Below are 26,939 nucleotides of genomic sequence, written 5' to 3'. Positions count from 1 at the left end.
AAATTCTATGAACTACGATTAACCGAGGTGAAATACCGAATGCTATACAAAGGTGAAGGGGGCAATTTGCAGGGCGCATCTCGACCTCGAGCTTCCAAGCGTACATAACGATAATAGCTCCCTGATTCAATGACTGCAAAGTAAGTTCTTTAAAGCACCACGTTACGGCTTTCAGTGTCATGGCGGGTACATGATCGCGAAGAACATAATTTACCTAGTTTAGCAGCTATTGACGTTAACTTTACTATAAATTGTTTTATTATTTATGGTAGGATTCGGTTTTTATCTCAGAGGCTTTTTTAGATGTTTCTCTATAGTTTGTCGTTATATGAAAGTCCAAGATGGAAGTAGAACCTCAGATCCGAGGAATAAACAATGAGTTACATGTCACTTGTCTTGAGGTGCCTTGTCTTTCCAAGGAATGACGTTAGCTGCTCAAAATTAGATTATTTAAGCTATGATTTCATTGATATCAGAAACATGCGATTTGTTGTTCGTTGGAAAAGGTGTGATTCTTTGTACTAGCAAATGTTTAACTGCATTACTAGATTTAATAGGCCTATTCATCCAGGACCTTTCAATAGTGCAATGGATATTATGAGCAGAACCTGAAGTAGCAGCAGCAGCAGAGGCCCTTTACCTCGCGACTTTCGCCTTCAAATCGTTGCCTAAGCAATGAACCTAAGAGCGTTGTGCGTTTTGCCATTTGTTTTTGTTAGAGATGGTTCTTTCCTTTGGTTATGTTAACTGCATGCAGAAGTATCTGTGTTTTCTGAATGTGCTCTAAGAATTTTTCCGGCCGTTTTCAAATCGTCAGTCGATTACGCGTCATTTTGAATAGGCGTTATACTGTTAGCTAGCATGCTTCTAAAAAGATTAAGTTCATCCTAGGGTTAGCTATGATGATTGGACGTACGTGCAGATTAGCAGATTTCAGCCTTAATCTTCTTCAGTGGACGGAATCATTTAGTTTCTTTGATGCGCTTTCGACTCACAAAAACGGCTATATTGATGACGAAAAGGCAAAATGTTGAAAGTAACAACAGGTCTTATCATGTATTGGCATTGCGGTCTTGGCCGCGCGTTGGAATAGGGTCCACGCGCGGGATATTTAAATTTGTTGAATACGTAAAGTGTAACTTTTAAGATGGTGCGTTTCACCAGCTAATTTGTGTAAAAATTGACCGATTTCAGATAGAAAAGACTGGATTTCGTAGCCATTGGTTAGTGATTATTCTTTGTTCGCACCAACGTGCACCGTTAATGTAGATCGATTATTTGAAACGTTGGTTTCTTTAACTTATTAGGTATTATTATTATCATCTATGCAGTACCGAGTCTACAGCTATACCTTTTTATATTACTTTTGCTAACAGCTCCTTTTTGACTGCAGCTACTTGTTTAACTTTATTGAATAGAAAAAACAAATGTACATTTGCAGGCTCGCATAATTCACTGCCATTAATTTGCAACTGCAATATTAAAAAATTAGGGCTCCGCTCTAAAAGTTTTCTATTAAAGCACAGTGGCAATAGAATGCTCCGACACTTTGACATTAAACTCTTTGTAAGGGATGCAACTAAAAAAACTAGCCTTATTTTTTTCCTTAAGGCCACTTCACCTCTAGCTTCACCATTTCCAGGTCGTTATGCCGGCTTACTTGTCGCTCCATCTAGGATGTTTTGTCTAGTACAAAATGAAGTTAGTATGTAAAGTGTCATAATTCGTTGACAAACTCAAAAATCTGCAGTTCTACCTAATTAGCGAATCGTACATAGTAACGACTACGTAATACATTACATAGTATGTCGAGGATTCTACCAAAAGGCAAAAGTAAGTGATGAATAAGAAAGCTTTTCATTGATGCCTAGAGCAACTAGGTATCCTTCTATAGCCTTGTTTGAAATCATGCTAAACGCAATGCAGTGGGTCCTCTCAACGATATAGCGTCAGCATTGCTAAGGCTTGTATTATCTTATCATTTTATCTAATTTAAGCCCTTCATATTTGACCAATTTATTGGCAACAACAGAGCTGGGTTTAGCTTGTTTTACCGCTCCAGGTATATCTAGATCAAGCATCACACTTGTCCTGTATTCAACAGGAAACAAACAAATTATCTTTTAATGAACAGATGTAGACTCTCAATAACATACCTTTAAATGTATATCTTCTGTCCTCGTCTACCCAAATAATTCTTATAAAATTTAAAAAACGGTATTGATATTGAATCAAATGCTCGAAAATCTAACTTAACCGGACAAGCTCGGATTATTATCCGTGCAGAAGGCGAATTTCTTTTATGATCCATCGGATATGAAGTGTCTAAAATAGTTAGATATAATGAAATAAAGCCTTCTCCCAGAGCAAGTGTTGGCGAGTGATTTTTTTTTTTGTTTGTTCTAAATGATCGTCTAAGCGTTATGGCCTGACATTCATTTGTATTGAATACACTTTTAGGCTTTGTTTATGATTCGGGTTTATGGCAATTAGATACTATGAGATACGCCTTGGACCCTTTTCTAAATTAATATAAAAAAAACAAAGACCGAGAGATAGTTTTTTCAAATGCTTTTCACTTTATGACAACAAATTTCGCATCTTTCCATGCAGTCTTTCTGTAGCGTTCAAATGTAAAATAAATTGTGCTCACATAGCATATACTTTGACAAGATCAGGCTATTTCGAAAAAACACAAAGAAAAAAATCTCATAGGCACCCAAAACTCCACCTTCTGGCGAAGGACCTATATATCATAAATACGCAATTGTCACAAAAATTAAACTTGATAAGATTGATTAAATTTTGGCCAACTTTGGTTCTTACAAAGAAATTTTTCCAGGTTTGCTTAGAAGCACTCTTTCCCCTTACAGCCAAGCCGTTAGATCTAAGAATTTGGACACCGGGAGCTCCAAACAGAGCTGTCGCTTGCTGTGATTTTGAAGATTTGTAAAATAACCTCACCATCTAAATTTATTATCTTCCTAATTTCTATGGTGCAGGTGTCGGTATGAATGTTCTGATGTAAAATACTCGCGTTCAAACATCGTTTTCTGTAGTGACTGAAAGTTCTTTGTCCTTCCGCGTCAGGCTGGGAGGAGTACGCGCCTTGCGTGATGTTTTACGATATTAAGCACCATATTGAAACTGTAGAAGAAGAACATGATATATGTTCGGAGTCTCATGGTTGCAAGGGCGATGATAGCTTTGTAAGGGACAGACACGGATAAGAGGGACTTACTATTTATCATCAAATTAAATCTAAGATCATCTAAAAGATCATCATAAATTTTTGTATTCTATGTTTTTTCGTACTGAACGTGGCGTTATGTCGTACAGTATCTAGAAGTAGGAGATTAATGGACGTTCGCTAACAGTATTTTAGTACTGATGGAGCAACGGAGCTGACATACTATATAGAGAAATGTAACTACTACCAGAATCAGAAACTTTTTAATCAACCGATGCTTGATCGCATACAAAGAATTTCAGCTTCTTGGTATAGAGATATCAGGTAATTTATTTATATAGTTAATAATTATGATTTCGAGGAACGATATAAATTTAAGGAGGCGTTTAAAGGAGCGGGCGGTTCAACAGTTGCAGGCACTTCTATACAGTAGCCTTAAATACCTTGTCCTAAGCATTCAAATCCGCGGAACTGAAAACATGATATATCATATATAACCAACTTTACGCGCAAGAACACTTTCTTTTTTCTACGAATTTATGCTGAGTCGGCACTTTCTTAAGCTTAGGGTGATAGCAAGAATTTTCTAGTATTATTATTACATTTGTTGACGTGTGCAGTGTACACGTCGATCCTTGAACAGGATTTTGCACACTTTTAATGATTAAATGTGTCCCATACTTTGGCCATTAAATAATCTTCTTCTTGTTGATTAATCCCGAAGATAATTGTCTGAATATAATAATATTAGTTTAATAAAGTTAAAATAAGAAAAAATAGTCCCGTCTTTCTTTTCCAAAAGGTCTCGACATTTAGCCGATATAATTTGTTTTAGAATGTGTTGTATTATCCAGCCATTAATCGCCTCGCTTGGCTTCCTAATAAAACTTATATTTACTGTATATATTATTTAGTATTATAATGCCGCTAAGACAAGCCAGTCATGGTTTACACTGATAAATCTTTTGTTTCTATGTTTGAAGCAATAGCAATTACTAGACCGTAAGCATTTGTAAAACACGTTTGTACGTCACTTCTGCCAGGCAGCACAACAAATCCTAGATTGGAAATCAAGTATAACTTAGAAAGTGTTCCTTTTTCTCATTTGTGCTCTTACTTTGACTATCAAAAAATGGGACCATTGTTAATCATAACTAAATCTACTTTTGTAAAAATCAACTGCTTATTAGTAGATAGTAAATTATCTAAAGAAATCAATATCTAGGTACTATCAATATCAGATATAGGCAATTTTTCAATTTTTTTTTGTTTTAAATCTACCTACATATTATCATTGAATAATATCAACAATTACTTACGCATCGCAATATTTTTAGATGGAACGTACGATGAAACAATCGGACTGGCTAGGGCATAAGGCAAGCAATAGGCTATAGGAGGCTATGCGAGCTAAGGAAAGTCTAGCCAATGAATCAAATGCAGCATCAGATATATACCAATTTTTTTAGTAGTGTTTGGGTTACTTCTCATTTTATTTGAAGCCTATCTCTGCTTTACTTTGTATGTATACAAATAACACAAGTTCAACTTGCTATCTGAAGGTGCCTTAATAATATTAAGTTGAAGTTGATGTCACCGCAGAAATATTCGTCCAGTAAAAAAATATCCATACTAAAATACTTTTGCTATAGAATATAGCTAGATGTGTCCTTCCAGGTACGTCTGCCAAACTTTTTATAGGCTCGGTAACATACTCAATTCGACTTGAGCGCTCGATAACGCTGCAGGATCCACTCGAAATATTTAGATATACTATCAAAGAGTCCCTGTTCGTAGTCGCCAGTCACAACGGAGTATTGGAAATCCAACAAAAAAAGCAACTGTTTTTCCGATACAACTCGCTAAAACCCGTGAGTGATCCATTGAACGCTGAAAAATATGGTTTCTTGATAAATAGAGATGTATAGTTTTTGAACGGAGGTAATGTATGGTGAAGTGAGCGTCCCCATAAAATAATGTTTAGATTACTGCTGTATTAAATCGATTTCGTAACCAAACAGAATAATATACGGAACACCACCACGTCATGGTTTAGATCAGGGGATATGATTTGTGTACCGAGCTGCCCAGGCAATACAATACAATACAATAGCTGCTGAGGTTCCCTTTACACTCGCTACGCGTATATACTACCAAGAGTCATAAAGCTCACGTCGACCCTAACTCTTTTTTATCCTCAATAACCTCATTTACCTCCTTCAGTCGTACGTACCTTTTAGCAGTGTGATCTTTCCATCTGCGCTCGTCCTACCAACTGTCTAACGGCAGAACAGCAAGAGAGAAATTACAACGTTTTTGGCGCATCATCCGAGCCTCTTCTATCGCCATCCGATAAAACTAAATCCCATGCAACAATGTTTATTAAAAATATACAATCATTTTTATGGTTTGTTAGAAGCGTTCGTTTGGTAAATGGCATATAGGTGAAAAAAATTACATGCATGTATATGCCAGACAAGTTCCGTAATGGCCTTCCATAACATTCTGTAAAGACGTTCAATAAAGACAATAGTATTGATTCCAGCGTCCTAAGCACAGTTGGCACTGGCAGTTCTTTCTAGATCATGGTAAGCGGGTATCCGGCGAGCGACGCGATAAAATCCGTGGGCCACGCGTCGGGTCACGACGTATTAATTCGTTCTTTCACTAACCTTGGATATGGAATCAGTTACCGCTTACTGACTATACAAGACGTTGAAATGGTCCACTTACCAGGAAATCTGGGTTTAGTTCATATTCGCGGCTAAGTGTTTGAAAATTTCTGTTTTTTTTTTTTTTTTTAATTCAAACTGTCAGTTCAGATCCTCAACAAAATAGTAGTCGTTCACAAATCAATTACTAGCTGATATATAAACGCCTAAGACACGATTAGCATAAACAGAAGCGTTAACAGAAGCAAATATTTTTTAATGGCAGCTTGTGTGACGCATACGACGCAGCTCTCAATCAAGAAATCAAACTAATTTGTTAGGAAGATGATAAATCTACTCAAGCACAGAGAGACAGTCAAATTTAAGAGTATAACAGGTCCATTGGAACACTCCTCTTTACCATACACCGCACCTATCAGCCTTCACTGCCCTCAGAGTGCTCTTTTTTAGCAATTATAAGACGAAGCACTGCAAGGGTTTGTTCTTACGCCTAACAAAACAATAACGCAATGTTTAACCGCATTAGATAAACCAAGCTTTTGAAACCCGACGGCATTTCTTAGCACACGTTTGTAGGTGAAGAAGACGATTTGTGGCCAAAGGAACAAATGGGTCTGAAGACGCAAAAACAATTTCGCATAGTGCTGCAGTATTAAGCTATCATGGATTAGTATTATTATTTATACAATAATAATATTAACAATACAAGTGCAATAAATTCACAGTAGTCGTAATAGGGCAATAGTGTTTAATATGAGCATCTTCAGAGATGATGATTAGAAATTATGCCCCCGTTTTATTCGGCATTCATAATTATGCTGTCTTGCTCGTAATAAACTGCAACATTTAAAAATATGCGTTTCAATCTATAATAAATGTGTAGATGACAGTTTAGTGTGTATTTTATGGAAATTCACTATGAGCAGTAATATCCCCAAAAGGTAATCTTGCGTGAGACTTCCCTTCATTTTCACTACCGCCTCTGAAAAGACCGCTTTTCAGAAGAGTCCTAACTATGAAGCCAGCGTCGTCCGGCATCTGTTTCTCTTCAATTACAGGGTGCCGCAGAACCTAACGACACGTTAAATGTGAGTGGGCAGGATTGGACTTCTCAATTTTTCCAGGCAGAGCTTTAGGGAACAGCACGAAAAAAAGCGCTTTTTCTGTAGCAAGCGAATAAATAGAGACCCTAAAATTGAGCCTAGAGCCATTGAGTAGGTCTTTTTTGAGCTCTACTAGTAATAGAAATAATAACTAGATCTGGCGCGTTCTTTGTTTTAAAAGTGGCGACTGTTCTATCATACAGGCCATGAGAACACTGACAGTCAATCAATTACCTAGTCGACTGCTTCTTCGAACAGCTAGCTTCAGGTTTTAGGGTGCTATATGATAAAGATGACCTTTACCTTAGGTCCCGCATTGCTTCTTCTTCTTCTTATGTGTCGACCTAAGGCTGCTAAATAGCAAGTTGTTAGTGCCGAGCTGTTAATGCTCTTAATGTAAAAGCATTAAATATAATGTATGAGTTACTTTGTTTATGTTGTCTGGTTTAAGATGGTGCCAAGAAAAGGACATCTTCTTGAACCGGTGATTATTTTTAACCACAATAAAAGGATAATAAAAAATAGTTCCTTGTTGAAGAAGTAAGATTCTTCATCACTATAAACAACCCGAAAGATCGAACGAGGCTAAGTAAAGGATGGCGTCTATCCATCCACATAATGATTTTAGCAAAAGGTTGTGCGTGCCTGCAGTATTAACTTTTGTGTAAATGGAATCTCTGCTGATTAGTGGAGGTACGTTGAGAAAGAAGGCTTGTCACGTTATGCTGATGAATGCTGCTGAGGAACAGCTGCATTCTCTAGATTGATTCGCGACTCATGCGGCAGGTGAGAGACGCTTGGGCACGTGAGAGATGGCCAGGCTTATGAACCTACGCAACTGTCTACCTGCATCGAAACCCACGTACGAGATGGGTCTAGACGTTTTTGGCTAAAACAGAATGCTATCAGCAATTTAATGCGACATTTGCAAGGTCCGTAGATGTAGGGCTGTTTATCTCAGAATATTGTTTATTGTCATCAGCGTGATGATGGTGAAAGTAAAACTTCCAGATATTCTTAACCTAATTTATATCTAATTTTACTCATTATATTCCAACTTGCAACTTAAACAGGAGACGACCAGAGCCACTGGTCTAACTTATTTTTAGTAGGGGCTAACGGCTTAAATGACTTACGCAGGCCAAACAAAACTCGTAGTGTGGAAACTTACACCAACTTCAACTATTTTCTCTGTTTAACTTCACTATCTGTCGGCCCGCATCTTCAGTCAACAGTACTACGAGCAAAATAGCAGACGTGTTAGATATTTATCGGATCAAATGATCGGGGTTATCTTTTGGGTTCCCGTATCCGTCAGACGCGCTATGTCGTAAAGCTGTCCTTATGATTCGATTCGTAATAATAATAATTAAATAATAATAATAATAATTCATCTAAGAACCTTTACATCTTTGCACATTGTGAAGCGTTTACAATCCTTATAAGAGTTATTTTTAAAAAAAAACACAATTGAGATAACACCGATATTTTTTTGATATTGTATTATAAAACTACCAAAACGCCAACATGTATCATGTAGAGCTTAAATATGTAACTGAAGTAAGTAAGTAAGTTTAATCTATCTACTGACAGCTTTTTTTAAGCATTACTGATATAACCTGCTTTCAAAAAACAGCGAAATTTGTTCAAAATCTTAACATACCGAAGGTCTTGTTTCCCAACATGTATCTCTTTATACTATTTTTGCTTACTGACGTGATGGAACTCTCGAAGCCATTCGTTTGACACGCGCCTTACGTTATCTGAGCACTTTTGTGAATGAAGTCATCCACAGCAATGGGCAGAATTTGTCGACAAGAACCGGCTGGCCCCAGTCTGGTTACAGATTAAACGTAGTTCCGTGATGAAAATGATGGATATGAACTATAAAAATGTTCGTCACATTGCGGACTACAGGGATACTGATAGTGGTCTGCTTGTTTTTGAATCCGTGGAAAGAGCATAACGTGCTTGCATGAAATCAAAGAGGAGCAAACAGGACCATTTTCTTCATGCCTTAAAATAGGACGCTTCCTAGATAAAACTAGACGGTTACTGCGCGACCAATCAAGCAGCACCTCTGATTATTCTGCTCATACGGTGCGCAGTGTGATAAAGCGAAGCAAAACGACTAGTTGTACGCATGAAGTAAGTTGTGTACAGAGAGGGCACCTTCGGACGGGATCGATTACGCCTATTTATAAGCTACATGTATCTAAATGACAACGCATATCTTCTTCATTAATGAAATTTTATTAGTAGTAATGACTGACAGGGTACTGGGACCTTCGATTGCCACATACAAGAAAAATCTTTGGGCTGATACTAGGCTAAAAGTTCCAAAAATTAAAATGGTAAAAAAGTTTCGAAGGTGCAAGAAAACTCAAAAACTTGTAGAAAAGGTAACCGTTATAACCTAAGGCAGTAAACAACCCCATCTTCAGATATCAAACAAAAACACTCGAAATTGCTAGAGGTATCTTCTTGTGTCCTCCATAATAGATTTTTGACTCTTGTGTTTTAATCCCTATTAGAAATGCCATGTAGTAATTAACGGAAATTGATTTTGGACTTTTTGGACGCCTTACATACTTTTAATATTTAATACGTTTATCATCGCCATAGGATTCGTACAAGAGAACCTTGAACAGCGGTTGGTCTCCGTTCCCTTTGTGGTCAGTTAACAATTTTGTTCTTTGAACAACTTGCGTTTTTCTACTCGTAAAAACAGCGAGTGAACGTACACCCATTACATCGCCAATTTATTTCAGGCATACGTATACGTTGAAAAGAAACTTTGGCGCTTGTTTAACAAAATTTTGCTTACTTACTTGTGATACGCCATTCAAAAGTGCTCTTCCTATGCTATCTGGTTGCTGTAACGACTTAAAGTCGAATAATAATCGAAGATAAACGTTTTAGGTAAAAAAAAAAGTGCATTTTCCACATTTTGCACTGTGCATTTCGTGGAGGCCAAAACGTCCTTGAGATGGCCCGGGACATTTGCCTCGTGCACGATAATGATGGTGTTGCTGAAAGGACTGCCCACGAATGGTTTGCGAAGTTGGAAACCCATATAAAACCATCAGAGCTCTCGTTTTGATGAACTGTCTGAGTTTGATGACGACCTTTTGGAGGCTCCATCGAAAAAAAACTAATGGTAAACGTATTGGTCGAAAAAAGGCTGTAGCCACACAACCATCGTGGACTACCTTCAGTTTACCTAGAAACATGTACTATTAAGTAGTTGAGGCTTAACGCTGCAACTCAAAGCCTACCTCGGTATCGTGTGTCGCGCGGTTACTATGACCCATTTTTGCATATAATCGTCACCGGCGAGTGTATGTGTATCACAATAAGGGCAAGAGATCGGAAGAACTAGAAGAAGCAAGAGTCTAACCAGACCTTCACCTAAAAAAGGTTAGAGTTGTGTTTGGTAGGACTGCAAAGGCCAGATTCACTGGACTTTTTTTCCACGCGAACCAGGCAGTTGACCGTTACGATTATTTGGCGCACATGTACCAAATTAAGCAGGCTATTCAAAAAAAGACGAGAAAAGTTCTTCTGCTTCATGACAACGCTAGACAACGATTTTCGAAGCCGCTTCTTTGAACTTTGAACAGGAGATTTGTTGCGTCCTCAATAGTCTCTAAAGCTTACACCTAGAATTTTCCCCTTTTTCACTCACTAGAATATAAGATTAAGAATCAAACATTTGGCAGCGAAGGGGATTTCAAAATCTGGCTGAATAAGTTCCTCAACACCAAGCCTGGAACTTTCTACGTCGAGGAAATAGATAAGTCGGTCGGCAGATGGCAGAAGATCATGAGCACTAACGGGTAATGCATAACATAATAACCAGTTATCACAGGAATAAAATTAAGATGTTTCCTATCTAGTAAAAAAAGTTTTCCTTATATATATATATATATATATATATATATATATATATATGGAATTTACCTATTATATACAGCAGAAAACGTCTTAAATTATCGTTGACACGAATTTAATAAATAAACTGATACTGTTTGTAAAGCTAATAGTAAATAGTAAATTGGGCTAGTATAAAACAGAGAACCTAACGGATACAGAAGATACATAAATAATAATGGATTCTCAAATTGAGAAGTAAATTATTTTATAAGACGATTGTTAGAGGTACCGAATCGCTTGTCACAGTCTCTCTTTTGATTTCATCGCTTTAAATATATTAATATGGCGTGAATGCTAACGCACCCGAATTTAGCTAACGTAGCTAAAAAGACAAACTGAAGTGATCATCAATCTTATCTGTCCATTTTATTAACACTAAATTGGTTTGCAACTATTGTTATTTTTCATTGTTTTTGTTATTAAAATTAAAATAAAGATAAAAGTATATACAGGTGTGTATAACTAACTCCATCATAAAAATATGTTTCGTTCCTTATTCGATTATCTAATGCGTTTGCAGCTGTCTCTTTAAGTACATATCATTCTTAATTCATATGTGTATAATAAATAATCCACTTCCGTTCTTCTAAAAAACACAACAAATATGCTTATCGGTTTGTATGTTTCCCAAGGGACACATAAAATGTTGCTTATCTCAATAGTTATTCAACTGGCTGAACCGTATACTTGCTTGATCTCGAGCCAGTGGATGAATATGAACGTGTTTTATTTACGGATCTGTCTAGAGTTAGATATGAATTAGGCTTATAATACAAATTACTTTATGCATTCTTCTTATGAATGTACCATAAAATATTGCTGAAAAAAGGAGTTCTCGACCCGTCTTTTATGGCTCTTAGGCTAGCAAAAAGCAACAAATCTTTGTGGTACGGTTCTTTTAAATGAACTTGCAAGACTATATATATATATCAGTCTAATTAATGCAAAAAGAACCGAGCCGAGACCAGACAAAACTACCAACAAATGAAACATCGCATCTCGTTTTTATGGAACAGCAATGTAGTTTTTTTTTCTAATTAAACGTTCATTAGCTCGATGCACCATTTTACTATTACCTTGCCACTGAAAGCGACACACTGAACGGGCTTACTTCTCCCACTTACCATTACAGAATATATATATATATATATATATATATATATAACTTTTTCAACACAATACATCTATGCGCGAATACCTGTTACACAAGACGTCTGTGTCTTGTTGAAATTTTTTTTTTTTCTGATAAACATTCATTCCACGGGTAAAATTTTATTCAAATTTTCTCGATCAGAAAAAAAACTGGGCATTTTTTCAACCGTTCAACAACCTCTTCGTCTTTTTTTTTTTACATGAATGCGCAATGTACAGCATCTTTCATTTTCAACTATTCGCGATCGCTACTTTGAGGTTTTATATTTAATGGCAAAAAATAATGAAAATTCGAAATACTGAAAATTGAGGTGAGTCGATACAGGCAGCTTACCAAGCAGCTGCTAAACGGTTTTTTTTTTTAACTTTGAAGGATTCTTTGTTAACACTATTTCCCAGTTCTTCTTTCAGACTGAGTGGACTTATATAGTATGTACACGTAGCATCGACGTTATTCTGTCACGCCGCACTGTCTTATTCACAATGTTCGGACATCTGGAATACATGTAAATCAAAAAAAGTCACACTAGGAAAATCGGTAGTCTTTTCTCTGCTACCATGTTGGTATAATTCGGTTAGCAACGATTTGTTATTTTCGTGTTGTGGGCCGAAGCCTATGGCGTACCCGAAGACCCGTTTGAGCAAGCGCCGAACTGGCATTTTGGGCATAGCAACTTCGAAAATTCTATCAACAAAGGGAAGGCAAAAAGGCGCTTTATTTTATTTAGTAGAAGGTTCAGTAGCGACTAAATAAAATTAACCTCCTATATGCTGCGAGCATAAACGTTGGGGACTTTGTCCTACGGGTTAACTAGATGATGTCACCAAAGGTAAAAGGACATGATGAAGGCGAAAGCTGCTGCTGCTGCTGCTGCTGGTAATGCCTGCAGAACGAGGGACTCGTAGCAAAACGAGATCGGAGAACAAGGAAATAGAGGACCAAGATAAAGAAAAAGGAACTCATAGTTGTCCCTCGTCCCTGTTAGCCAACGGTGCTCTGATGACCGCTCCCACAGTTCCGCCGTTGATGCTGTCGGGTTTCAATATCGTTGTTGCCACTTCCGCAGACTGCTCTCTCTAAAAGTCCATACAGCAGTAGCATAGTGTCAACTTGTGAACATGCGCTTGGGATTATTGTAAGGCCTAAAGCTATAATGAGGTACGAAAAGATCAGATAAATTGGATGGGTATGCCAACATAGTTTATTATTTTAATCGGCTGCGTTCGATACGTACGTTGCTGACAAGAATGTCGGCCAAGAAATCCCTAAGTATAGCTTGTTTCCACAGATCGTACTACGCTATCTCTAAAAGCTTATAAGTAGAATAACTTTGAATAAACTACTGATTGCTTGTCAAAGGCCCTAGCAAGTCAACATGTATGTATTTTTTATGACATTTAATTATTTATAGGACTATTTAACGCACATGTCTGATTGATACGAACTTTCTGCGGTTGTAACCTGGAGCTGATCGACAGCGTTGTCGACGTCGCCAGTCTTGCGAATGAAAGTGAAGTCGATGTTGGCGGAAGCGCTGCTACTGTTGTTCTTGTGGTCGACTTCGTTACTCCTGTTGTTGACATTAATGCTTGTGTGGGCATTGGTGCGTTGTTACTTTTGTTGTTGTTGTTGTTGTTGGTGGTTGGAGCACTGGCCGTCGTCTGCAGCAGCGCTGGTTTGAGCAGAGCTGGCCGTTGGGGCTCAGCCAATGTGAGTAACTGAAGCTTAGCGCGGCTAACATGGAGATCACTTCGATATATTCTGCTTGAGGCATGTTCGCTCCTCGACAAGCCACCGCCACTATTGGGGTCATCGAAATGATCTCCGATTGCAGTCGAATTGGCGGCGTTGAAACCTGCATTGTCCTTGCGTTTTGCCACGATGGCCGTCATCTGGTGGCTGCCACTAGAGTCTCCCCGAGGGCTTTTATGGAAGCCCCGTGGCAAGATTAGCGAACATCCGCCATCAACCCACGCCTGCAAGCAACGTATGAGTCGGGCAAACATTGGCGCGCAAACATAATACACAAACACACGCAGGCTATATATATACACACTAGTAGTTATCCACACAGACGCGACTGCAATACACAACTCGTAAATAGCGATATCACTCGATGAACAGCGTATATACACTCTCACTTAGAAGACCTGTTAGCGACATCCATAGGATCCAGCTACTCAGATAAACTAACATTCTTTAAAACAATTAAAACACTCTAGTAGACTGTATGGAGGACTGCTAAAATAAAATACTCAGCAGTCTTTTGTGATTACGATTCGTAGTAGTCGCTCAGGTTATGAGCCATATGTGTATACAAAAATATCCGTACATGAGAAAATAAAGCCATCTCGGAGTGTATCAATGAGTTGACAGGTAAATGTGATTTTGTATCGCCCCACAGTAGACGCTAATAGGGGTTTGCATGCGCAAAAAGATGCGCGCTAACCCACAATCTATGTAACTAAAAAAAAAAACTACCCATAGATCGTGATCAAGATCTGTTTGAAACATCATGAGCCCTTGAATCCAGCCGATACCGCTTGGCATCTCTCTATGAGGCTCCTTCTCGCATGCCAACTTCTACACACGTTTGTGACTGTAAACCATAACAAGTTTTTATTTATCGTTTACAGCCATTCCCTTTGTTGTCAATTCGAGAAAAGTTTCAAGTTTGCAAAACTATCGTCCTGTTCAAATCGACGCAAAAGCGCTTGATATTATTATACAATACCTCTTCCATGTGCAAAATCTTTAGGACGGCCGTGCATTGAGTGCTAATTTCTACATGTGTATAAGTTGCGTGGTTTAGTTTATATTTGTGAATTAGCTCTTAATAATTGTTTCAATGTTGACCAACGTGACAAAAGTGCGTTATTCTGAATTCTGCAAAAATTTTCTTTCAACGAAACAGGTGTCTTATTAATTGTCTTACGACACATTCGTTATACGTGTCCTAAACTCTGACATAAAACTCACGAACTTTGAGTAAATACTTCTTCTTAAGTACAGCATGTTTGACAGCATGTTAGGTCATATTGAATATAAGACGTTATAGGTTGAAGTTTTTAGAGTGCTGGAGAAGGATATGCTTGTTGTACTGTAGATATGTAGGATCGCTACGCTCAGTAACCTTTCCTTCATATTTATACGCTCATAAAAACAATTTAAAGGCAACAATGTATCGTTAAATTTAGTCCATTAATGGAGATCGATGTGCCCGCAAATGCACGGAAATATCAATGGGACTGAGTTCCGAGTATGCCTACTTTTACTCTTTAAAACATAGAGAATTTGTTAAATAAGGTGGCAAGGTATGTATATTTATGCTCTCAGCGTTGGTAAACAGCTTGTATGAGATGATATTGAAAAGGTTCATTTTATACAAAAGTCTTTATCTTTCCTCGTATCAACTTTGGTATTGATTTCTGACTGTTCATCGATTAACATAGTCAACCAACAAAATTCTCTTAAGTATCAATTAAATTAGATCGCTTTCATCTGAATGTTGGTTAACTATTGATGGTACCATGACCATGGTCTTCATGGTCTAATCACATGAAGAAAGCCTGCCTTTTTGTTTTCCATTGCCTGGCTGCGTACCTGGGCAAATTGGATGGTTAAGGAGAGCGAGTGATTTTTACAGGCAGGCAGGAATCCTGTCTAGGTTCACAGGCTTGTTCTAAGTCGCAGGCTTGACTTTAAAGGTTTGCTATCTACGAAAAAATATTGCTTGCAAATGGTATAGCGGTGAGTCAAAGCTGTTTGATCTTCATGGCGCTCCTCACCGAAAAGGTTTCTTAAATTAACCCTGTTAACAGGTAGCGTTAAAGCACCGATATACGCTTATCTCGGTACTAAAATATGTGGTTGTCTCTTCCGTCGACCTAGATTTTCTTTATGCCTTTAGTAGTTACCAGCAGCTTAGTTAATTAAGAATTCTTTTATTCCTAAGAAGTACTTGTGGACCCATTCTCAGCCTTCGATTAATTTATTACTGAAATTATAGTAAGGATGATAAATTCTACGAGTAATCCAGCGTTCCGCTGCTCAATTGTCCAAAGAGCTGATCTGAATATTTCACTTAGAAAGGTTTGCTAGTTACTGAATAGACGTAATGTTTATAAATATAGTGCCTTTGTCTAAGAAAACGCACTGGCGCACTTCACGGGGTACAGAGAGGGTTCATAGAAAGGCTGAGTGCAAGATATGGTCTTTTCAAGGAACATATTATGCCTTTGCGATTTGCCTTATGCGACTAGCGTTACCTGGATGTCTAAGGATAATCTCTTACTACTAAGCTGGTCCTAAGTCCCGGTACTAAGTCCTAAGCCGGTCGATATAAATATGGTAAATCAATTTCTAGTCCTCTGCCATAATAAGCTCTGAGCAGTTATCGCGCTTGCGGAATAGGCTGAGTGTTGAAGTAAATAGTAACAGTATAACTAGTTACTTGCGAATATTTTCGCAATTAGATGCTTGCGTTGGCTAGCGATACCGTGTAGCAATATTAGGCCCGCAGCCGCAGTTGCACATTTTGCATGCACGCATTGCACACGGAACCCATACAAAATCTAGTTGAATATTTAATTTAACTGTTCAAGGTTAACTAACTTCATTTAGCATTTTTTTTTTTTAACTTAGTTCCAATAGCTTAGCCAATTCATTAGAAAAGCCAAAACAATGCGGTGAATAATTTACGAACAGTTTAAACAAATTGGAGTCAAGCACTTCAGCTTCTTGTTATTCTTGATCAGTTTATTAATTAGTACTAGTATCGTCTAGGCAAAACAATCCACTTTGAAACTGGACCGTCCTTCGTAGAAATCTAAGTTTATGTAAAAACATAACTAACCTAATATAATTCGCAACCACAGCTAAGTTATATAAATCAGAAGACACGTGCTATTGTTATGTGTTCCGAGGACATTCTTACTGAAGCAAGCTGGAATTATAAATCTGCTCATATTCAAGTTCAGTTACCAGCACATATTATATGTTACTCTAATTGTTGCCTAATTCGATCCTCTAAAGTTCAGTACTTACGTAGGGGTGCGTGACGGGCGTCATATCAAAGGTGACGTTTTTCGTCGACCCGTGTGTCCGTCCTGCGGCGACAGCCTGTGCCATTGGAGGACCCTCATTCTGATTGTAGTGAAGTGTTGTGCGTCGAGGTAACGTCGCCACGTGCTGGTATGATATGGACGAGGGCAAAGAATTCCGCGATCGCTGTTCATTTGCGAGATCCCATGAGCCTCGCTTTGGGCTATTACAAAAGCCTATATCGCCCTGCCGAACTGGCCAGTGATGTGCTTTATTGTTTGGCCAGCAGTCGGCCAAACTTGATCTCGGCGACTGCAGCATTAGAATAGGACAAATGCATGTGTTCAGACGGTTAGTAACCGTAATTCTAGTGAGCTAATTACTCTTATTTCTGCTACTGGTTCTCACCTCTACCACTATCGAATATACTCGCTGGCCATACACCTACAGGTAATAATTTCGATGCTTGTTTACTGACCTGTGCCGACAAAGTTTCAGCAGGGTCGTTTCAAGTGGGTCGGCAACAAATCTAAAGGCAACGAGGTATGATAGAAAACGGTCTAATGTTCTTAAAAGAAGGAGTCATAAAACAAATTAATTAAAAAGGCAGATTGCCAATCGAAATTGTAGACGATACGCAATCTATGGTAAAACTGTAATTCATTGAAGCTGGCGAGCGTAAAAGATAACTGGCCGAGAAAGCTAAACGACTTATGTATTTCCTCTTGTAGGCTAACGCTTGCCCGCATTATCTTAAAGTCAATATAAGCCGGTGCTCTCGTACAGACTGCTGAGAGATCTACCCGAAGAGTTGTGGTTCCGGTCGCATTGCCAACAACGCTCTTCTGGTTATTTTGCGGCAGAACGACGTTGCGCATTGGACTAACGGCACCCGTTGGTGAAGTCGGAGAACGTTTCGCAATGAAGCTACTTTCAACAAAAGCAACTGAAGACGAGTCCGTTTGGCTGCTGCTCGTCAATTTCGCCGTCTCTAAAATAGAGGTAAACATCTCATTTACCCGGTTAATTAACAATTCAAAAATATTTATTATATATTTATGTGTTATACTTGTACATTTATTGGTAACTTTTTGACTTGACAGTTATACCGTTCCTCACGCTATATATGTACGCAGGTCTCGAATTTGTAACAGAAGTTCGAAGTTTTGCCTTTCGCCTTAACCTAAATTAGGGGAACCTCTATTCAAACGGTTCGTAAGGCAATCGTCGTAGAAACAATTGTTTTATTCAGGCGTCACAATATTAGTACACTTTCTGTAAATAACCAAATCATTACTGTCTACATTTAGATATAAATAACAGTAGTAGTAGAAGCACTGAAATGGTCTGAAAAACAGTTCGTAAAAAATAACTTACCCGGAATGATATCGGGACACATGCTGTCATTTTCGATGTCTTCGGCCAAATTTCTGAGGTCAGTAATCTGTTCGCGTTCCTTAATTGAGTCCCGAAGAGGAACGGCGGACTCATCCTCATCGTTTTTTTCAATCCTTTCGCCTTGAGAACCCGATGACATGAAAAGTAAACCTCTTAGCATTGGTCACTCACCTTTGAAGCCTCAATGTTATGTATTGGCTTTTAGAACTGACCTTGTACTATTTAGCTATAACCTTTATCGTACAGGAGAACTACTGCCTTGCTGCGAAAGCAAACTTCCCTAGTGGCAAGCCATACTCACAATGTTGAAGTCGAGCACTGCTTGTTACCTACCACATTTTTCTCACATCTACGTCCCTGGGATTATGGACTACTTACATGCAGTTTCAATCTCCTCATAATTGATTTATGTAAAATGTGTTACAATGCTATCATAATTTTTCTTAACACTGTCTGCGTACCCTTCTTGTGAGAACAAGTCCTAGGGATTACCTCTTTTTCGGCGTAGTGTTAAAAACCTACCCCACTAGAAGCGGTAGCCGGGGTTGGTCTTGCTGGACTTGGCAAGATTTTCTACAACAGACCTATGGAATGGCATGGCAAACAGCAATTAACCCAATTTATTTTTTCTTCATAGTGATAATTCCTGATGTTTATTATTTTTTCTGTTACTTAATTTTCGATAATTATTTTTGCTACCGCTGAGATTTAAATCGGCGTAACTGCATGCCCTTTATTTTTTTAATGATTACTATAGCAACACATTCAAAGAGATGCGCATTAGCCATACAATGTGGGGTATTTGGAGCCCAACTAGACACAAGTTTTCGTCCCAGACCCAACCTTACAGGCTAGAGTCTATTGATAGGTCCTTGCATATAGGCACTTACTCACCCACAAAACCCTACCCTATAAGAAAAAGATGTACAAAAAGACTTAAAACAGGGTCGTACGAACCCTGTATTTGCAAAGTTTTTTTTCCCAACGGAATTTCCACAGAAAGCATAGCTTCAAGCCCCAGCAGGAACCTTCAAGGATTTCAAATGCTTGCTTTGTTACCATGTGAAGCGCTCCGCGCTATACGTTCTAACTGTAACAATCTTCTAATAAGTGTCGAATGAGAAGCACAGGCCTATCACACGCTTGATACGCCCTTGTGCTTGGAGTGTCCGATTCATTTTTAGAAATCAGCCTGTGGACAAAACAGCAGCCATTCCAACAGTCAAAATGTTTGTTCACAACTGCTGCTTGTGATGATGACCTTTGTTATTGAGTTTTCCTAGCAGCCCATTTAGCAAACGGCCCATGATTTCTTCCTTCATTGGTGAGAACACGAAAAATCCCGCCGCATTCATTATAGGAGATAACGTTTTGAGGATCGATACTTGAGAGCTTCCCTAGCCCATTTGTCCGTAGACCCATTCAGACTAATCTCCGCATAGTAAGCACGCTCGTTTTTTTTACCAGTTATACTTGAAGACATGAGCCTTAAACGCCGATTCGTTGTTCCCCATCAGAAATACTAACGCAACACATCAATCGCAGAAGCACAGACGGGCACGGGTTGTCATGGAAAAAATATCCAAGGAAGCACCGAGCGCAGCTGATTCAGGTTTCAGTAATGACATGTCGTGGGGAAGACAGATCGCATAGAGATCACCAATTACCATATTCAAGCACACCACAGCCGGTATCCTGACGGAGGACTTCAATGGTTGTTGAAATAAAAATAAAAACCGCTACCATCTTTAAACAATCCCATATCTTAGGTTAGTTAACACTTGACACAAGTAATGGCTTGCTGACAGAATTCCTCTGCGCTATATTAGCTCAAAGCTCGCAAGCCAGTGAACAATAAAAAGCGCCGCTGACGGACATGGAAGTACAAAGCGTAACGCTTTGATAGTTGGAATCAAAACGACTTAGCATTGCAAAACCTGATGTACAGCAGATCAGTATTCGAAATGGGATTGGAGAATTAAGCCGCGAACTCTGATGAACCCAACGGATGGCATAAAACGACATAACAAAGGCTTGACATTTTGCTGTTCTAATTTGGTAAAAAGACCCCTATTGCTATAATGTTTAATATTAATCATATTTCTTGTTATGCTTACACTTTTTTTTGTTGTTGTTGTTGTTATTGTTGCCCCTTCCTCCTTTGATTAGACAGCTGGTACGAGCTGCCCGTCGCATAAGTAGCGCGATGAGTACTAGAGTGGCGATAATTGCGGTAAGCACGATAAACGCAATAACCAGAGTTACTGGGTTTTTCGACGGGCTGAACCGGCCCAAATCGAGCAGATGTAATAGCGAGCCACCTTTCGCTGACAAACTAAGTGGTCGAGGTATCGTCGATGCGATAAGAATCGTTGGTTGGCTTGCACCCCTCTCGTTCGCCGCGTACACGGTGCACACATACGAAGTTGAGGGCGACAAGCCATCTGCGGTCAGCACTGGTTTGGCGTCCATCCCCATGCTTGATATGTTGGCAATAAGCACGCGGTTTTGGTTGACCGAGTCGTGAACCTCCATGTAAAAACGCTGGCCGGATTCAGCGCCGCCATCGTAACCTTCGTGACACTGAATAGTAATAGAGTCTTCGCTTTTCTTGGCCACACTACAGTTGTGCACGGGACCCGGGGGGCCGGCAGGGATTAGCGTGAACACACATGGTTCCTTCTGCACGCCCATTGAGTTACGGCCCCAACAGATAACCGTTCCATAATCCTCTTCTGTGCGAGGAACCAACGTTAGCCAGCTTCGGGTGCCCTCCGAATGCACCGTGCCATGCTGGTCCCAACCCTGATTGTTGCCAGCTGTGGCACCGACAACAGATGATTCGGAAAATAATTTGTCCTCGTCAAACAGCGGAGAAGGGGCAGACGAGATTACGCTCTTCGAGTTACGCGTCTTCCATTTGAACGTCACCTCTTCGGGGTCCGACTCTAACTCACAACTCAATCGAACGGCTTCGTGTTTGGCTGCATCGTACACCTGACGTTGGCCTGGCACACACCGGGGCTCATCTATGGCACAGCAAGGACCAGAGGGTAAGCACGCACGAACGCACGCACGCATGCACACACACACACACACATTGAGAAAATATGACGAAAAACGTTGCAAATAAGTTATATTGGAAAGTGTTACGCAATCGTTGTACCGTACGAAGATAAAAAGCATTTGCTGTCAAATGTGTGTTGCTTTAATATATATTATATATGTATATATAGGGTTACTTTGATATATTATACCGTCGAGAGAATTATAAAAGAAAGTTTAAAAACAAGGTACTTTACGTACGAAGTGTAAAACTTTACGAAGCCGAAGAGATACTGTTTTCTAGCGATCACTGGCGACCGATAGTATACAAACGGAACTAGTGTTATTTCTTAGCAGTTTTTACAAAGTCTTTGTCGTAGATACTTTATAACGTTTAAACAAACTAAATCGATACAAATGTGGCCCTCACATTTGACGCGCAGCTGGAAAGCAGGACTTTCGCCTTGACCTGCTGCATTGGTACCTGTGCATGTGTATCGACCACGATTGTGCCTGTAAAATAAGATATGAATCAATCACTGATGCGTCATTCCTCTATCGCTCACACCTTTTGAAATGCACCTTCTATTTTCAAATACAAACAATTAAGTTCGGTATTATGAAAAAAAAATCTACATGAAGTTAAAATTACATTTCGAGGTTGTCAATTTTCAGTTTACCTTGTTACGTTCTGAAGAACAAGTGAATGTTCAGATATAATGATTCCTTTTTTGCCGCGGACACTTTCACTCTTCGGAGTGAGCTCCTTTCCCTCGAACCGCCAACCCATTTCAATAATTGACGGATTCGCTTTGACATCGCACTCCAGGAACACGTCGCTACCTTCGCGAATATGTGAGTGTCGTAGCTTCTTGCCTAAACGCACCGTCAACTGAGGCACATCTGAAATCAAATTGCCATAGAACAGCAGGTTAGAAGAATTAGGACACGAGTACAGAATAATTTCGAAAAGATTATACCTAACAATAAAAGTATCTGCATACTTTACAAACGTAATCAAGCTATAGGAAAGCGTACACATTAAGCACAAAACACACTTGTCCTACAAGAAACTATCTCTCGCCCCCTGTTGGAAGATAGCGTAATGGGAAGTTAACGTTTATGATAATGGCCAGAAGTCTACACTTTGCCTTTAGTCGGCCCCTTCCGCGTTTCCTTTTTTTGAGAAGTATGGGCAAAAGACGAAATCAAAAAAGTATGGGTGTTTCGCATAAACTTTCCGGCTCCTTCCAGCAGCTTCAGAAGCTACGTTTATTCGATCGTCCTTCCCTTTATTTGCCTGTTTGTGTAGTTATTGGAATTATATAAATACAAATATATATCTTAGTCGTTGGCGTTTTACGTTTCTTTGCGATTTTTGCTTGCCTTCCGTCGGTTGTGTCTTGTATCAACATATTATATGACTATTGTAGTTGGAGCTGCCGCTACCGCCAATGTCGTTGCCACAACACAGCCCTTGCTACCGGTTAGGGCAAATGAAATTTCCCCAGGTAGAATCTTTTTGTTGGGCAGCGATAAGCCCCACGACATTTCGCCGTCCTCATCCCACCGCCATCTTCAGCATGGACGCCGCACATTTTACAGAGGCCGCTATTGTGCTGTGGGGGCTACGGTAGTCAAATTTAGAAAACACTTTCTCTTTTTTCTTCCGCAAACCCCCTAAACAGAATGTTTCGTTTTCGCATATGTCATAAATTTATTCAGTTACAAATCGTTTCTTTGTCAGCTTATTCAGCTGCGTTGCGCCGTGCCATCCGATCGCACTAGTTTACACCTTTTGCAGCTGTTGGTGTAGTCGCTTTCCATCGTCTTACAAACTGGGTCCTGTTTTAAGTCTGTCACTACCCTGCCGCCTGCCTTTTCATATCTCATACATAACCTACTGTTCGCAGCTGCTACAGGGTTATTTATATGAAGGGACGCACCGGCGCATATAGACTATGTGGCTGTGGTGTATGGACAAGCGTGGGTTGTTTTGGTTCTCCGTAGGAGTGGCAGTGCATGCGGAATTTTAGAAAAGGGGCGCCGATGGGTATGATAATAGAAACAGCAGAAGCAGCTAAATCGACACCGAAAGGATAAAATAGGAACGGACGCAAACTCGCCCTTTTTCCCCTATCAGTTGACCCGATTCTCATGTTTTATCTTCCTACTAAGCTCTCTTATCTTCAAAGCTGTTCCTCACTATCCTAGTGATTCAGCCATCGTATCTTTGCGTACCTCGCCGCGTGACATTCTTCGTTCGCCTAATAATTTCTGGTGGCATTTGCATTTCTATTTCCCTTTTCTCCTCAGTATATAGAAAGTAGTCGGTTTGATAATGACTCTTATCGATGCTAGCGCATCAGATGTGCGACGTTTCACATCTGTCCTTTGACGTCCCCCGTCACATCCTGCTTCAGTCCTTCTTCCTGTGCATCGCTCTCTATTCTCACGTTTAAACACAAACACAGAAATGGTTGGGTTGTAGTGTGTCACAGCAGCAGTCCACAGTCATCTGTCTCACTGAAATTTACTACTTCCTTAATCTTTGTTCGCTGGTTGGCGATATCGTTGACGCTTGCTCTAATTTGTCTTCGATTCATCGGGCTCAGTGCCTATGGTCGCTTTTGCTGATTTCGCTATGAGTGAGAGTTCGTGACGAGCGTTCCAGCTAGATAAGCACTTCTTGTATGTACACGATTCTGTGTGCAAGAAACCCGTATGTAAGAGTAACACATATTTCTAGGCTGTGTAGTTATGAGGCCGCGAGGATTCTATAAACGTTCATTTTACTAGTTTAGCAAGTGAGTTCAATATAGTTTTTTCTGTACAGCTTTTTCGGACTCCAATACTACCGAAGCCGTAGAGCGTAAGGCCATGAAAAATGAAAGTGTAACAGATCCTAATATTGAACCCACTTGCTAAACCAGTAAAATGAACGTTTATAGAATCCTATTTTATATTGAGTTAAGCATCTGCAGGTAGCCAAACGTGAGTACGCCATTACGCTAGTTATTTATTGACAATTGATAATGTGGCGCTCATTTACAGAACTGTCCTTAATTCCATTTTTTACTACTGGACAACTATAGACTTTAAATGGCGGCTTATGAAACAAAAAAAGCAACGATTCTTGTTACCTGCACAACAGATACGCAAGTTAAAGGTATCACCAATTTAGTCTGTTGCATTGCGGAACGAATCGAGAGGGTGACAGCCCTGAATAAAAAAGTACTGCAAAAAAATACAATAGCGTAAAGGCTATAGTAATCACGCCCGTTGACTCGCAGGTCGTTGCAGTAAAGGCGCCTCTTTCGTCGCTTGTCTTCTGTGGCGCATTGTTCTACAAATATGAAAAGTCATGTTAAACATTTCATAGTTGTTTATCACGCGAAGAGACAATGGACTATTTTCTAGCATGATCAAAACAACTAGAGATAGGCCTTGACGGTCCTGCCACTCACAAATGCATTGTCTTGATGTTGAAGAGTTCTAAAAATGTAATCTCACTAAAAGAAACAGATAATTACTATTGGCAAAAACTTCTTCCAACTGAGGCCCAACGGCCAACGTCTACACACAAGTATAGCTGATCTGGCCAAATGAACCTATCTGTATTAATAGATTGATCACTGTGGCCTCGTTTTTGTAAATCTACATAGCACGATTTGCCTCCGCATGATTTCGGTCTTGCTTGTAGTAAAAATAAATTGCAATATTAACTGGCCTATTTCTGTACCGTGCGAAGTAATCGCTGATTCGCCCGAAGTTAATTTGTAGTCAACGGCCAGAAATAGCATCCGCCATCGAAGCATGTGGTATATATCATGATACGCATAATTTTACAGAACCTCGCGCTTTATATGAGAGTATGTAGGCCGTTGACTTTGTGTATAATGGGGAAAAATAGAGATAATAAAAAAAACACGACATTTTAATGCATATATAATTTCACTATATTATTAGTTAATGATATGGTCGCTTATTAGATAAATTATGCTTAGAATAATAATAATAACATTAACGCAAGTGGTAGTTGATTTGACATTTAGAGCGTGAAGTGATTCGCTGATTATATAAAACAAAATTGATTTTTCCCATTTTTATTCAAACAAGTCGCTTCATTTCTCTGCACTGTTCACCGCACAATCCTGTAGCTAGCGCATACTATACAAAAGATTTGCAGAAACAAAACAACGTTCAAACGGCGCGTCAAATAACGTGATCACCTGGGTCAGTATGTGCCCTTGTACGATAGTGTTTGGAGGTTTTCGTCAGCATGCTATACGCGATAGACTGCGATACTGCAAAACTTACTAGGTAGCCTCTTAACTGCGCCTATGACAATACATACGTCCACATAGGCCTTGAGATCATAAAAACTGTAGTTTTGCTCTGAGGCGAAGGCCAGATGCCAGATATGGTATGGAGGCCGAGATCCATAATCGCTTATAGATAAAGATGATCGAACTTAAGCGCTAAACAGCAGCGGATACATTCGATCATTTTGTTATTGTTAATCAGGTATGCGTGTCGTGATTAAAAGGAGCTGTCATGGCACAACTGCCCAACGAACGAGACTTTCCTCTACTTATGGTATTCGGCACTTCGTTACGATAACTACAGTACAAAAGTTAAAAAAAACTGATGCTTTACTGTCGAAATAGCTGTATTTGTTATATGGTTTCTAATTTTTTTGTTATGTGTAGAGTTCTTTTGCCAAGTCCTAATGACCTTGTTGAAACCCAATGCATGCATTTGTTTTATAACTTATCATGTAGAAATGTGCTTATGCAAACTTACTGAAGGCCAAATTTCGGTATCTGCTTATTTGAACAGATACTACTCTACTGGCCTTCATGAATCGTTGAGTGCGATCCAAACGCTTTATTGAAGATGTGTAACAGATGGACGAGAGCAACTCAGCACGAGGTAACTCTTAACAAATGAGCAGACCAATCGCTTCTCCTTCCTTCCTTTTCTTAATCTTTCTTCAAACTGATAGAAGGGAACGAGTGCTGTCAGCCAAAAACTCTCATAGGACCGATTCTCAAGAAAAAAAAAAGCGCGATGCGGACAACTTTACATTGCGTTGATTGAAGCAATCAATGAAGTTCGATACTTAGGTTAACTACAGAATTAGTGTTTAATACTATCTAGATTAATACCATGAAGCGTTGTATCTTTCACATATAGTAAACAACGCGGTCCAACTGAATCACAGACAATACAAGTTACTACCCTTCGGACGCCTTCACAGTTTGCCTCTGTACTGCTAAGACCGGGAAAAGATATGGCACAAGTCAAAGTCCTATTTATCGGCTGGCTTTCACATAGCTACTCGGAGCTTCTTCCTGGAGAGCAATAGAGATGTTTAATGAGCAATACTTTGAAAA

General features: G+C 39.3%; 1 protein-coding gene across 4 annotated transcripts in view; it reads right to left on the bottom strand.

Moving 5' to 3' along the window:
* Positions 1 to 11,242: 11,242 nt before the first annotated feature.
* The window catches only part of LOC111262836 (uncharacterized), an 85,793-nt gene continuing 70,096 nt past the window's right edge, over positions 11,243 to 26,939 (bottom strand). For 2 of the 4 annotated variants that reach the window (XM_022837420.2, XM_022837421.2), the window contains exons 10-17: positions 22,221 to 22,443; positions 21,971 to 22,053; positions 20,613 to 21,524; positions 18,475 to 18,615; positions 17,901 to 18,088; positions 17,101 to 17,409; positions 13,500 to 14,030; positions 11,243 to 13,130 (exon numbers count right to left, since the gene is read on the bottom strand). In XM_022837420.2, the coding sequence (XP_022693155.1) occupies positions 13,014 to 13,130; positions 13,500 to 14,030; positions 17,101 to 17,409; positions 17,901 to 18,088; positions 18,475 to 18,615; positions 20,613 to 21,524; positions 21,971 to 22,053; positions 22,221 to 22,443 (2,504 nt within the window). In that variant the 3' untranslated portion in view covers positions 11,243 to 13,013. Of the gene's footprint in view, positions 13,131 to 13,499; positions 14,031 to 17,100; positions 17,410 to 17,881; positions 18,089 to 18,474; positions 18,616 to 20,612; positions 21,525 to 21,970; positions 22,054 to 22,220; positions 22,444 to 26,939 lie in introns of those variants that run through there. The other 2 variants (XR_002681881.2, XM_086969334.1) reach the window with 2 other exon arrangements.

Source organism: Varroa jacobsoni, unplaced genomic scaffold (assembly GCF_002532875.2).
Source record: "Varroa jacobsoni isolate VJ856 unplaced genomic scaffold, vjacob_1.0 scaffold_706, whole genome shotgun sequence".
Lineage (NCBI taxonomy): Eukaryota > Metazoa > Arthropoda > Arachnida > Mesostigmata > Varroidae > Varroa > Varroa jacobsoni.
The sequence above is the reverse complement of the archived record's forward strand: the minus strand, read 5'-3'. Positions and strand labels throughout refer to the sequence as shown.